The 14,825-nt window shown below is 41.5% G+C and overlaps 1 protein-coding gene across 3 annotated transcripts in view; it reads left to right on the top strand.

Moving 5' to 3' along the window:
* The window catches only part of LOC133477432 (potassium voltage-gated channel subfamily KQT member 5-like), a 125,577-nt gene that overhangs the window by 89,636 nt on the left and 21,116 nt on the right, over window positions 1–14,825 (top strand). For all 3 annotated transcript variants that reach the window (XM_061772192.1, XM_061772191.1, XM_061772193.1), the window contains exons 7-10: window positions 574–669; window positions 1,523–1,617; window positions 3,631–3,657; window positions 11,603–11,826. In XM_061772192.1, the coding sequence (XP_061628176.1) occupies window positions 574–669; window positions 1,523–1,617; window positions 3,631–3,657; window positions 11,603–11,826 (442 nt within the window). The remainder of the gene's footprint in view (window positions 1–573; window positions 670–1,522; window positions 1,618–3,630; window positions 3,658–11,602; window positions 11,827–14,825) is intronic.

Genomic DNA, 14,825 nt, shown 5'->3' with positions numbered 1-14,825 from the left:
ATGCAGAGTTATGGCTCAAATGATGATAAAAGACCCGAGTGATCTTGACCCACTGCCAGTACATCGACATATTTGACCTGAGTAGAAAAATGCACATCTTTAACATTGTGTTACACTGTGGAGAAGTTTTCCCTTCATAGATAAATTAAGATTCTCAGTGTACTAGGCACATAACAGGGTGCAGGTATGACATCGAATATATTCTAACAAGTTTATGAGGCCCAAAACCATTGAGGACCAGTAGACCAATAATCCACATGCTTCAGTCAATAAGATGGCTTTGATGCTTTGATGGCAAAGTTTACATTTCAACTCTAATAAAGCTTTTATTATAAACGAACATCACATTTTAAAGTGATCTTTTACTGTGAGCTGTCCAAGCTAAATCTATGCATAGCCTTGTTATTTCTCACCCGCAAGGGTACATGACAAAGGAGACAAAGTCACCTAAAGAGATTGTAAAAACTCAACAGGGCACATTGAACATATTCTATGTTTAGTTCAAATCATGAAAAATTATAGTGATACATTAGTGAAAGCACTAGCTCACAAAATACCTTCCTTTCTCACCAGGGTATTTTGGGCTCAGGTTTTGCCCTGAAAGTCCAAGAGCAGCACAGACAGAAGCACTTTGAAAAGAGGAGAAACCCTGCAGCTTACCTCATCCAGGTAAATTGAATATGTATAAATCACATGTCTATGTGGCAAACATGAATGTTGCTGTTATTCATAACAGTATACCACTATGATCATTTTCCATCCTCCCTTTAACCTCTGTGGACTCTTGCTAATCCTGATTTCATTGGATAAAAGTCTCTGCATGTAATTTCAATCTCTATTAATCTGGGAGGTTGTTTGTTTTTTGTTGTTGTTTTTTTCCACACTGCTCGCATCTAGGAACATGTTGCTGTCATTCCTGTCTTGTTTGCTTCACGTATTGCCTCCTTTTCCATCATCCCCCATAGTGCATCTAATTTTCATTGATGTATTCTCTGACAATTTCACATTGTCGTCTGCATAGACTGTGAAGTACTTCGCCCTCATTTGCTTCTGACCCTCACAGACTTTACCCATATGCTTCCTCTTCATCTTCTTCCACTGTGGCACTTGCAGTACCTTATCTTCCCTTCCTGCCATGTTATATTCCTCCTTTTCCGACCGTCATTGTGTCATCCTGTCCATTCACATGTTGTACCAGGCTGCGTGGCGTTATTACTCCACAGACAGCACCAGGCCATAGCTGGATGCCACATGGCGGCACTATGAGAGCCTCCTGCCCTCCCACAGGCATGTATTCATGCCTGACCTCTGCTCCAAGCCAAGACGTGTGACACCCCCGTGTTAGTGTTTTCACTAATCAGCTTTTTCTTGTTTTTCTTTTCCATTTTCCTCATTTCTTCCTCTTCTTTGTCTCTGCACTCTCTCTTTTTAATTTCTTTTCTTTATATTTATGGGTCTTCTCTCTGTACTTTCTTCTTCTTCTTCTTCTTCTCCATCTTGGTTTTGTGTATTCTGCATGCAGTGTGTTTGGCGTAGTTATGCGGCTGATGAACACTCGGTTTCCATTGCTACCTGGAAGCCTCACTTGAAGGCGTTGCATACCTGCAGCCCTACAAAGTAGGTACAACTATGCCAACTGTTGCCTGTATTTGGTCACTTGTCTTTTATATATATACATGTATATATATATATATATATATATATATATATATATACACATACATATACACACACACACACATAAGAAATGTCCTTAAAATGGACCTATTTATTTCATACAATTTACAGCACATGTAAATCCTGGCTTGGGGGCCTGATCCGTCCCACCACATCATTTTACGTGGCCCACGAAAGCAAATCATGTGTGTTAACTTCAATAATTCTTGCTAAAATCTGTACCAAACTTTGTAATTGTCATTTGTAATACAATAATAACTAATAATAATGTTGAGATATTGCAAGCATTTTTTTGTTGCCAACCCCCCTTTAATAATAATAATTTGTTTGACTTACATCGCCACAGCTGCTCTGGGGCAGTCTGATGGAAGCGTGGCCGCCATTCTCCGCCTACGGCTCTTCCTACCACCAACAAACATGCAACCGCATTCAACATACATGTGCAATGTATGTTAAGTGTCTTGCCCAGAAACACAAAGATGACAAGCGCTCAGGCAGGGATACGACCCGGGGACCCTCTGTCGTTGCAGGGTGTACAATTAGCCTCGGCACTACGCCACTCCACCCCACAGTCACTTGAACACGAGTTGAACAAAGTATTATTCATGATTTCTGATTTCAAAATTAGTTGTTGTGATTAAATATTTATATGGTTTCAGAGCCAGAGCGGCCCTCTGAGGGAAACTGTAACTGCAATGTGGCCCGTGACTAAAATGAGTTTGACACCGCTACAGGTTCTGTGTAAATCCAATCACTTGAGCGCTCAATAGCAGCCATCGGTTTATGGGCTCAATATAGGAATTGTAGCATTTATTTTCTGTAATGTATGCAATTATGAAAGCAATCAGAATTTCTGACCTTTATTGGATGGCCATGAGCTGAGAGGAATACAGAGATCAATCGCTATAATGGCTTGACCTGCATGGGTGCACTAAATCGCGGAAATGGGAGTGAATGTGTTTTTGAATTTTTGTTTTGTTTTGTAATATATCCATACATTTTCAGTACGGTCGCGGGCGTGCTGGAGCCTATCCCAGCTGAGTCTGGGAGAGAGGGGGCGGTACACCCAGGACTGGTCGTCAGCTAATCTCAGTGTTTTGTAATACAAGAATAATTTATTCATTTTATTTAATTTAATTAATTTAATTTATCAATCATTTTATTAATATAGTCAGCCAGAGCTACGAGGAATGGAAAGTTATCAATGTCCTTTCACCATCATTCCTGTCATACTGTGCTGCGTGTTTTTGTTTGCACATAAAGAACAAAAGTCCTGTTTTAATTTTAATTCCTCATTTAAAAAAAAAAAACACCATTCAAGCAACGCATTTTTCCTCATATTTCCTTTTTGAGGTTGTATGGTGAAAGCTGCAGTTGGCTACTAGTGTGGACTGAATGGGCACATGAAATGCCAGTATTTTGATGGTAATATCCTGTCAGCAAACATGTTGGGGGGAAGAACTATGAACTAGTTTTTTTTGGGGCCGGTGAACTTAGTTCAAAATTTAGAATTATGAAATATGAACTTGGAACGATGAACTGAATTTAGAACTAGTTGGTGTTAAAAATTAACTTTCTCAACACTGATCCTGTATTGTTTTTATTATATATTATATATATTTATTTTACCAAAAAAATCACAATGTAATTTTTTTTCCCAATATCGTGCAGTCCTAGTATGTATGTATGTATGTATGTATACATTGGTACATTGCTAATTGTACTTTCACAAGCCAGGCTTTATGATTTTTTTTTTCTTAAATAATGTTCATGTAATTTGAAATAAATGATGAATACATTAGATTTTATACTAACCTGAAAATGAACTGTTCGGTCTTGTGCAATTTCTGAAATTGATGTGAACAATGAACATAATTAATATTCATCACAATGCTCACAATTATCTCTAATATGATTTCTGTCTTTTTCTCAACTCTCAACTGACACCTCCAGAAAAGAACAAGCAGAGCCAACTACAAGGTTTGTGACGAAAAACATCATTATTTTGCCATATTAATAGAGAAGAATTTCCATCATGCAGACAAAAAAACATGGCTTAGATGTATTTGTTACTGTGGCTATCTGGTTCCAAAATCAACTGAGATTCAGGAAAGAAAAAAAAAAGTCATCATATTCATTATGCTCTGGCTCTGTTCTGAAATGTGCCGTTTAAAACATTGGTGACCAGTTACAATGCTTTTTGCTTACTGGCCATTTTGAAAAGCCTCCCAGTCTTTTCTAGTTTCCTCTTGTATTTTTTGCCTTAGATGAGCCTAAAACTCAAAGCCGGAAACATTTAATAAAATTGAGTTGCTATTTGAAAACAATACCATTAATACACCTTGAGAGCTGTGTCACAGTAGTTCATTTGTCAAATTCTACATTGTTTTGTGTTGGCACATGAACATAATGCTTAAGACAATTCACACTTGGGTCAGTATGGGTCTGTATGTTCTTGTTCTTTTCTATTTCTTGGCACCATTATTTTGATGGAAGTAATTTTACTGTATATAGTTTAGAACATGACTGTAATTCATTTTTACTTCGACTCACATTTTGGTATAAAGGTAAAAAAAAATAGAAATTCAAATTCAATTCATAAAGTTATATCTTTATTCAACACACAACTGACCTGTGCGAAACAAATCAAAAACCAACTTAAGCTGATAATTGTAGTCATCATCTCAATATTATTTCAGTTGTCAATGTAACAGGAATACTACTTTAATCATCCAAACGCCTGCACAAGCATCCCTTCTGTAGCATCTGACCAAAGCCTTGTTTAATGCTCTCTCAGAATTTAAGCAGCATAGTTTTAATGATATATTGGGTTGTGTCGATACTGCATGTGAGAGAACCAAAATGGTAAAACTGCAACACTGAAACTAAAATAGCTAGCTAGTTAACAGTTAGTAATATGTGAAGTTTACATGACACTTCAGTCAACGTGAGACACATTTGTCATTTTACTTCATGCAGATCAGGTACTTACAGTCCAAAACATAACATTCCAGCAGTCTAAATTGTGAATTAAGCAGGGGAGCAACCTTTTGTTTTTTAGCTACTCTAAGTCAGTGATTAGATAACACAACACAATTTGAAAACACAGTGTGCATGGTGCCATCGCTGAGTACTGTTTCTAGGTGACTCTCATATTTGCTGGATGTAAACTGGTGAGTCAGTCACTTGTTACCATGTTTCATCCCGAGTGAGGCACATCAACATGAAGTGTGTGAGTCACCAAACTAGCGTATTTCAAATGTTGCCGTCGATTTATTTTTCCTCTAAGCTCAATTGCTTTGTATTTGCTACTCCAAAATGTCGGTGGTCCACCAAATGTGTTGCCTTAAACTTCATCGCAGCTTGGCATAAGATTCTTCAAAGAAGGTATTGAGTTGTTTTTTTAAAGTGGATCCAATAAAATATAGGGAAAAAAAAGTGTAAACAATGGCTAAAATAAAAATGTGAACAGTGTTGACATTTAAAGTGCTTGATAGCAACTTGTAATTTCTCTTTCTCTCTCTGCATCCAATAACACACATTATGTCTATCTGCCCTTGTTTTATTCTTTTTTTAGTCAAATGTATAGTAATAAACAGAAGCTTCTGAGGTGTACCTCTTGGAAACATAGGTATAGTGCTGCACATAGGTATAGTGCTACTCTCTCAGTGGACAACATCAGGCACCGAAAAGGGGCCTACAAGCTTGCTCTTCATTATTCCAGCCCAAAATACCATGCCATCACCCCCTTGCTGACGTGGACGCCTTTTTGGTATGTGGTGGGTATCCACAAACCATTCAGAAGCCCATCCATCTGGACCATTCTTAGCAGCACAGCATTCATCAATGAATAATACAGTGACTGCAAATTAGATCAGAGCCACAAGCTTAAAATACTGTAACTGCTTAGTCCTCATCATTGGCTTTTTAACAGTCCTTCTCAATGTATTTGCCTGACAGAAGCTTTGCTAAATATGTCTTTATCGGAACAAACCAGCTTGCACGCCAACCATTTAACAGCATGAGAATTTTTCTTCTGACCATTTTTTGTCATTGGACTATCCGGCTCTTGAAAGATTATTCTGTTTCCCCATTATGAAAAATATAACTTTGTTAATAATATGGAACAATCTCCTTAAATAACATTCCTTAAATTGGGCTCGTCTTGGAAACTAATTGTCAAGCTTGTCTGGAATTGTTATCAGTGATCTAAATAGAAAGGAGAAACATGCAAAAACTTTGTAAGTTAAACCAACAACTCAAATGTTTTATTTGATTCCTATATGCATAATAATTTGGAACACAGTGTGAACATCATTGCATGGGTATATCTGTAGCGTGGTGCAGTGTCAGGGTTTGGGCATTATAATGTCTTTATACTTTTTCCTTTTTAGAATTAGGACATTAATAGGCACATTGTCTGGTTTGATTGCTTGAGAAATGTGCTACTTTTGCTTGACATTCTCTGCTTTATATATACTCTTATTTTCAGGCTACATTCTTAATAGCAAAGATGAACAAAATATATTTAGCAATTTAATATTTTATTTATTTTTAGTATTACGAAGACAATTAGAATAATAATGTTTATTTAAAATAATATCTTACCGGGCACAATCTACTTCCATAACCATGAATTTAACAATAATCAAACAATAATCCATCCATCCATCCATTTTCTGAGCCGCTTCTCCTCACTAGGGTCGCGGGCGTGCTGGAGCCTATCCCAGCTGTCATCGGGCAGGAGGCGGGGTACACCCTGAACTGGTTGCCAGCCAATCGCAGGGCACATCGAAACAAACAACCATTCGCACTCACAGTCATGCCTACGGGCAATTTAGAGTCTCCAATTAATGCATGTTTTTGGGATGTGGGAGGAAACCGGAGTGCCCGGAGAAAACCCACGCAGGCACGGGGAGAACATGCAAACTCCACACAGGCGGGGCCGGGGATTGAACCCGGGTCCTCAGAACTGTGAGGCTGACGCTCTAACCAGTCGGCCACCGTGCCGCCTCAAACAATAATACTTACTAATAATAATCCTGTTCATTGTTTTTTTCTTTAGTCAATTCTTGTAGTGTACTGTACTGTCCAGCTAAGACTACTACTAGTTCTATTAGTTACAGTGGGTACGGAAAGTATTCACATACCCTTAAATTTTTCACTCTTTGTTATATTGCAGCCATTTGCTAAAATCATTAATTTTTTCCCCCTCATTAATCTACACAGCACCCCATATTGACAGAAAAAAAGGAATTGTTGAAATATTTGCCAATTTATTTAAAAAGAAAAACTGAAATATCACACAGCCGTAAGCATTCAGACCCTTTGCTCAGTATTTAGTAAAAGCACCCTTTTGAGCTAATACAGCCATAAGTATTTTTGGGAATGATACAGCAAGTTCTTCACACCTGGATTTGGGGATCCTCTGCCAGGGATATCCTGGACGAAACCCTTCTCCAGAGTGCTCAGGACCTCAGACTGGGCCGAGGGTTCACCTTCCAACGAGACAATGACCCTAAGCACACAGCTAAAATAACAAAGTAGTGGCTTCAGAACAGGCGGCACGGTGGACGACTGGTTAGAGCGTCAGCCTCACAGTTCTGAGGACCCGGGTTCAATCCCCGGCACCGCCTGTGTGGAGCTTGCATGTTCTCCCCGTGCCTGTGTGGGTTTCCTCCCACATCCCAAAAACATGCATTAATTGGAGACTCTAAATTACCCGTAGGTGTGAATGTGAGTGCTAATGGTTGTTTGTTTCTATGTGCCCTGTGATTGGATGGCAACCACTTCAGGGTGTATCCCGCCTCCTGCCAGAATTTAATGAAAATTAACCAATGAAAATCAGACATTGCTTATGAATTGTGGTTCAGTAGAATTATTTTAAATAAAATCATGAAACAGGCCTGGACAAAAATGATGTTACCAAAAGATTGAAAATAATTGTTCAAACAAGGTGTGTTCTCTTATTACCATCATAGGTGTCTTCAAACTTGTAATCAGTCAGTCGGCCTATTTAAATGGTGACAAATAATCACTGTGCTGTTTGGTGACCACACGAAACAATGGATCAGAGGATATGAAGGAAAGCGTAGTCTCAGGAGATTAGGAAGAAAATTATAGACAAGCACGATAAAGGTAAAGGCTATAAGACCATCTCCAAGCACTTTGATGTTCCTGTGTCTACCGTTGCACATATCCGATATCCACAGCCGAGAGACGTAGTCTCTCCAGCGTGTCTTGGGTCGTCACCGGGGTCTCCTCCCGGTGGGAAGTGCCTGGAACACCTCACTGGGGAGGAGTCCAGGAGGTATCCGAATCAGATGCCCGAGCCACCTCTTCTGGCCCCTCTCAATGTGGAGGAGGGGCGGCTCTACTCTGAGCCCCTCCCGGATGACCAAGCTTCTCACCCTATCTCTAAGGGAAACCCCGGACACCCTGCAGAGGAAACTCATTTCGGCCACTTGTATCCGGGATCTTGTTATTTCGGTCACGACCCACAGCTCGTGACCATAGGTGAGGGTAGGAACATAGATCGACCGGTAAATTGAGAGCTTCGCCTTTCGGCTTAGCTCCTTCTTTACCACAGCAGACCGATACAAAGTCCACATCACTGCAGACGCTGCACCGATCCGCCTGTCGATCTCGCGTTCCATTTTTCCCTCACTTGTGAACAAGACCCGAAGATACTTGAACTCCTCCACTTGGGGCAGGATCTCATCCCCAACCTGGAGAGGGCATGCCACCCTTTTCCAACTGAGGACCATGGTCTCAGATTTGGAGGTGCTGATTCTCATCCCAGCCGCTTCACACTCTGCAGCGAACCGCTCCAGTGAGAATTGGAGATCACGGCTTGATGAAGCCAACAGAAGCGCAACATCTGCAAAAAGCAGAGATGCAATACTGAGGCCACCAAACCAGACCCCCTCTACACCTCAGCTGCGCATATAAATTCTGTCCATAAAAGTTATGAACAGAATTGGTGACAAAGGGCAGCCTTGGCAGAGTCCAACCCTCACCGGGAACGAGCCCGACTTAGTGCTTGCAATGCGAACCAAACTCTGACACCGGTCGTACAGGGACCGAACAGCCCGCATCAGGGGGTTCGGTACCCCATACTCCCGAAGCAGACCCCACAGGACTCCCCGAGGAACACGTTCGAGCGCCTTCTCCAAGTCCACAAAACGCATGCAGACTGGTTGGGTGAACTCCCATGCACCCTCGAGGACCCTGCCAAGGGTGTAGAGCTGGTCCACTGTTCCACATCCAGGAAGAAAACCACACTGCTCCTCCTGCAGTGAAGTTCTGCCAGGAGATTCTGCCAGACGTTCCCAGCAGACCCCCACAATACGTTTTGGCCTGCCAGGTCGGCCCTGCATCTTCCCCAACCATCGGAGCCAACTCACCACCAGATGGTGATCAGTTGACTGCTCTGCCCCACTCTTCACCAGAGTGTCCAAGACATGCGGACGCAAGTCCGATGACACGACCACAGAGTCGATCATCGAAGTGCAACCTTGGGTGTCCTGGTGCCAATTGCATGTGTGCACACCCTTATGCTTGAACATGGTGTTCGTTATAGACAATCCGTGGTGAGTACAGAAGTTCAATAACAGAACACCACTCGGGTTTTGATCAGTGGGGCCATTCCTCCCAATCACGCCCTTCCAGGTCTCACTGTCATTGCCCACATGAGCATTGAAGTCCCCCAGCAAAACGATGGAGTCCCTGGCGGTCGCGCTTTCTAGCACCCCCTCCAAGGACTCAAAAAAGGGTGGGTACTCTGAACTGCTGTTTGGTGCATATGCACAAACAACAGTCAGGACCCGTCCCCCCAACCAAAGGCGGAGGGAGGCTACCCTCTCGTCCACCGAGGTGAACCTCAATATAGAGGCACCGACTTGGGGGCAATAAGTATACCTACACCTGCTCGGCGCCTTTCACTGTGGGCTACTCCAGATTGGAAGAGAGTCCAACCCCTCTCAAAAGGACTGGTACCACAGCCCAAGTCGTGTGTGGAGACGAGCCCGACAATATCTCGTCGGAACTTCTCAACCTCACACACCAACTCGTGTTCCTTCCCTGACAGAGAGGTGACATTCCACATCCCAAGAGCCAGCTTCTGTAGCCGGGAATCGGATCGCCAAGGTCCACGCCTTCAGCCACCGCCCAGCTCGCACTGCAACCGACCCCTATGGCACCTCCCAGAGGTGGTGAGCCCATGGGCAGCAGTTGCACATATTCTTTAAAAATTTAAGATCCATGGGACTGTAGCCAACCTCCCTATATGTGGCCACAGGACTCACAATTATTCCAGCGTTTTGTGTATACATTTTTCAGATGTTGCTGAACTTTGTTTATTTTACGTCAGGCACCTTGTTGGGCAGCTAAGGGCTCCTTGGGAAGATACGTGGATTTCGGTCGTGCCAGATGGCTGTTATTGTTTTCTTTTATCATTGAAGCGTGTTTGTATTTGTGATGAAAATATCAGATATCTCGGGTAGGATGCAGAGAGAATGAGTCATTCCCTATTATTGCTGCGTTTGTGCATGCACTGTTCGGTGCGTGTATTTTACAACCCCAATTCCAATGAAGTTGGGACGTTGTGTTAAACAAATAAAAACAGAATACAATGATTTGCAAATCATGTTCAACCTATATTTAATTGAATACACTACAAAGACAAGATATTTAATGTTCAAACTGATAAACTTTATTGTTTTTAGCAAATAATCATTAACTTTGCGGGAGAAGCTTCACTACTTGCATAACAAATTTCGGCGGTTCGTGGGTGCTTTGGAGTGTTGGTATTCTTTTTTTGCTGCTTTTATTGTATTGAAGGAAGTTTCCACCTGTTATTTGAAATTCAGTTCATAGTCACTGTCACATAGTGTAGTGGTACACTCGCCTGACTTTGGTGGTGGCAGCGTAGGTTCAGTTCCCACTCAGTGATGGTGTGAATGTGAGTGCGAATGGTTGTTTGTGTCTATATGTGCCCTGCGACTGACTGGCGACCAGTTCAGGGTGTAGTCCGCCTTTCGCCCGAAGTCAGCTGGGATAGGATCCAGCACCCCGTGACCCTAACCAGGATAAGCGGTGTTGAAAATGGATGGATCATCACGTGTCCTAAAAATATTATTGTTAAATAGTTGTAAGTGGTCAATTCCACGTTGTAATAAAGGGATATATTGTTAATTTCAAAATCTGGATTGTGCCAGATTGGGGAGAGCATACTGGGAGCTAATTGAGATCCTGTAGCTTCTAAACTTTTGCACCAAGCCGTTTAGGGGGATGCGATTATTGGGTTCTTGAAACATTTATGGCGTTTATGGGAGTTTTGAGAGTTTGATGTTGTTGCAATCTATCTGTTCCAATTCTAGCCAAGAATGTTGCTCCTCATTGTGTTGCATCCATTTGATTGAGGTATTGTAATTAGTTAGCTAAATAGTAGTATTTAAAGTTGGCAGCATTTAGGCCTCCCTCTTGATTACTTTTCTGAAGAGTGAATGAACTTAATTCTATTTTCTTATTTCTTGAATGACAATTCTGGCAGAATCTAATGTTTGGGATCATTTAAATGTGGGTTTAAATGGAATAATTGAGACTAAATAATTTGAGGTAAGGTTTTTATTTTGATTGAGGCTATTCTTCCCAGTAGTGATATAGTAGTGATAAATTAAACTAAGCTCATTTCCCTTTTGAGCGAGAGAGACCAATCTGGGCCTGCATCTTGTGGCTGCAATGCATGCTGTTCTTTCCTTGTAGTTGTTGATAAGGAATGTTCTATGTAATAAAACTGTTCAGACAAGCGCAACATTTTGTTTAAAAAAATTAACATAACTTAATGTTAGTATTAATATTGTTCTTCTCACACTTTGTCCTCTTTGTCCTCTTTGTCCCCATTCACTCTCTTCTCATTCTACAGCCAGAAACTCAGTTTCAAGGACCGGGTGAGGATGGCTAGCCCAAGAGGTCAGAGCATCAAGAACAGGCAGATATCCTCAATGAATGACCGTCGTTCTCCAGTGGCAGAGGCTGGTACAGAGGGCACCAGCCCTGTCAAGGTACAGAAGAGCTGGAGTTTCAATGACCGCACACGCTTCAGACCCTCACTGCGCCTTAAAAGCCAGTCGCGATCCACCACTGATGGTGAGTGGCTATAAAGTTTTGATCACTTGTAAGAGTGACTATGATTGCCGCTGTATTCATCCAAATCATATTCTTGACATATTTTCAGTTAGAAGGAACAAATGATGAGTACAGGTGCAGCTTGTTTTTCCGGAAAAATCTTCTTTTGCTTCAAGGGCAGAATCCAGCAGTTCAGTCAGATGTTTCATTGTGTTTTGAAAACAATAAGAAAAAACAAAGCTTTCAAACTGTGACAGGATTTATTTTACATTCTGTCTAAATATGAATAGTAATTTTCTGCATTTCAATGGATAGACCATTGTATAATTTTACATCACTTGTGTTTTAATAGGCTCCAGGTAGGATGGGCGATGTGGCCTAAAAATAGAAAATCTCATTTTTTTTCACAAAAAGTTGGATTTACCTTTTTTTGTTACATTTTTTCCTACAGATTTTACTTTTTCCTAAGAAAACAGTAACTACAAATGACAGACAAAACTCAAAACAAGTTTTGCTGTTATTTTCTGAAAAACTGAAGTGTAACTGCTCTTCCTTTCGGGAATTAATGTGCAAAACCTATGTCTTGCATAAAATACTTCTGGAAACATAAATATGGCATAGCACATTGTATGCAAAGCAATAATAAATCCACTCCCACACTAATTGATAATGTGCAAAGCTTTGTTTTATAAAGAGTGCCACTTGTATCACTGACTATCTGAACAAAATATAATATTTTGGTTGAGGGGTAGGACATGAGGTCTGTGGTTCCTGTCTGTCTTTTATACATGTAAACTCCCCCAAAAAAAGAAAATTAACTTATCGTCCAGGCCTAGCTCCAGGTGATACAGTCTAATTTTATATGGTGTCTTTCGGTTCACCATTGTGATACATTTTCTATTTTCATACAAGCTAGCAAAACAGCTTGACTTGCTGACATCATTGACCCACAATGCACTGAGTGCAAACACCACAGTCTCCGATGTCTTTAAATGGCCAACTTTGGATAAATTATATTTACTTAATGATTTCTATTGTAGTCTAATTTGTTCCAAGATGACTAGGCAGAAGAAAGACAAGTCCGTAAAAGGACACAGCGATTCATGCCTTACTGCAACATTGTCAGTGCTCTTGGCCGGTGTGGCAACAGACAACTTGATTAAATACAGTTTGAGCTGGTGATGGACCTCATGTACAGCGGCTGAAATAAGTATTTAACATATCACCATTTTTCTCATTAAATATACTTCCAAAGGTGCTATTGACCTGAAAATTTCACCAAACTGCGATTGGCTGGTGACCAGTTCAGGGTGTACCCCGCCTCAACGCTCGAAGATAGCTGGGATAGGCTCCAGCACGCCCGCGACCCTAGTGCGGATAAGCGGTGAAGAAAATGGATGGATGGATGAATTTCACCAGATGTTGGGAACAACCCAAGTAATCCATACATACATACAAAGAAAGTAGAACAAATGAGCTCAGAAATTAAATCCATCCATTTTCCAAGCCGCTTATCCTCACAAGGGTCGCGGGAGTGCTGGAGCCTATCCCAGCTATGTTCGGGCAGGAGGCGGGGTACACCCTGAACTGGGTGCCAGCCAATTGCAGGGCACACATAAACAAACAACCATTCACACTCACATTCACACCTAGGGGCAATTTAGAGACTTCAATTAACCTACCATGCATGTTTTTGGGATGTGGGAGGAAACCGGAGTACCCGGAGAAAACCCACGCAGGCACGGGGAGAACATGTAAACTCCACACAGGCGGGGCCAGGTATTGAACCCAGGTCCTCAGAACTGTGAGGCAGACGCTCTAACCAGTGGTACACCATGCCGCCTCAGAAATTAAGTTGTGTGTAAAAATGTGAAATGACACAGGGAAAAAGTATGCAAAAGGCATGGAAAGCCAAGACAATACCTAAAATCTATCAATAGTCAAACAGCAATCCAGCGCCTTGTCGGTGCAAGTGAATATCAGCTGGTTCAGTCCTAATTGATGGCCTACAAAAAGGTCTCATTGCCAAGGTATGAGTCAAGTCATATCTCATGATAGGTAAGAGCAAAGAGCTGTCTCAAGACCATTGCAAAGTAATTGTTGCAAAACATAACGATGGCATTGGTTATAGGCGCATATCTAAGCTTCTGAACGTTCCAGCGAGCACGGTTGGGGCCATAATACGTAGGTGGAAAGCCAAGTCTACCACCATAAATTTGCCTCGATCAGGTGCTCCTCGCAAGATTTCTGACAGAGGACTGCGAAAAATAATCAGAAGAGTTATCCAAGAGCCAAGGTCACCTGTGTAGGCTTCAAAAAGACCTGGAATTAGCAGGTAGTGTCACAAGGAAAACAGTGACTAATGCACTCCACTGCTATGGAGCTATATGCACGCTCATCACGCAAGACCTCATTGCTGGAAAAAAAAAAAAGCATGTCAAAGCTTGTTTAAAGTTTGCCGAACAACATTTGGACAAGCAACCTTCAGGATTTGAAGACTGCTTGTGGGGAGGAATGGGCCAAAATCACACCAGAGCAATGCATGCAACTAGTTTCTACTGTATGGAGAAACTAGTCGCATGCATTGCTCTGGTGTGATTTTGGCCGTCTTGCCACTGTCATTGCAAACAAAGGCTTTCGTACAAAGTATTAAATAAATACCAGTTGGCGTGTTCAATACTTTTTCGCTGTGTCATTTCACATTATTACACACAACTTAATTTCTGATCTTATTTGTTCTACTTTGTTTGTATGTATGGATTACTTGGGTTGTTCCCAACATCTGGTGAAATGTTCATGTCAATAGCACCTTTGGAAATATATTTAATGAGAAAAATGGTGACGTGTTAAATACTTATTTCAGCCGCTGTATCTATCCCCACCAACGACCATTTATGGGCCCTCTCCCCATAGCTGTGTGCAGGGCAGTAGGATGATTTAAAACACAGGTGTCAAACTCAAGGCCCGGCGGCCATATCTGTCCCGCCACATAATTTTATGTGACCCGCTAAAGCAAATCA

Source organism: Phyllopteryx taeniolatus, chromosome 4, assembly GCF_024500385.1.
Source record: "Phyllopteryx taeniolatus isolate TA_2022b chromosome 4, UOR_Ptae_1.2, whole genome shotgun sequence".
NCBI classification, from domain to species: Eukaryota; Metazoa; Chordata; class Actinopteri; order Syngnathiformes; family Syngnathidae; genus Phyllopteryx; species Phyllopteryx taeniolatus.
Note: the sequence above shows the minus strand (reverse complement) of the source record. Positions and strands in the feature narration are given on the sequence as shown.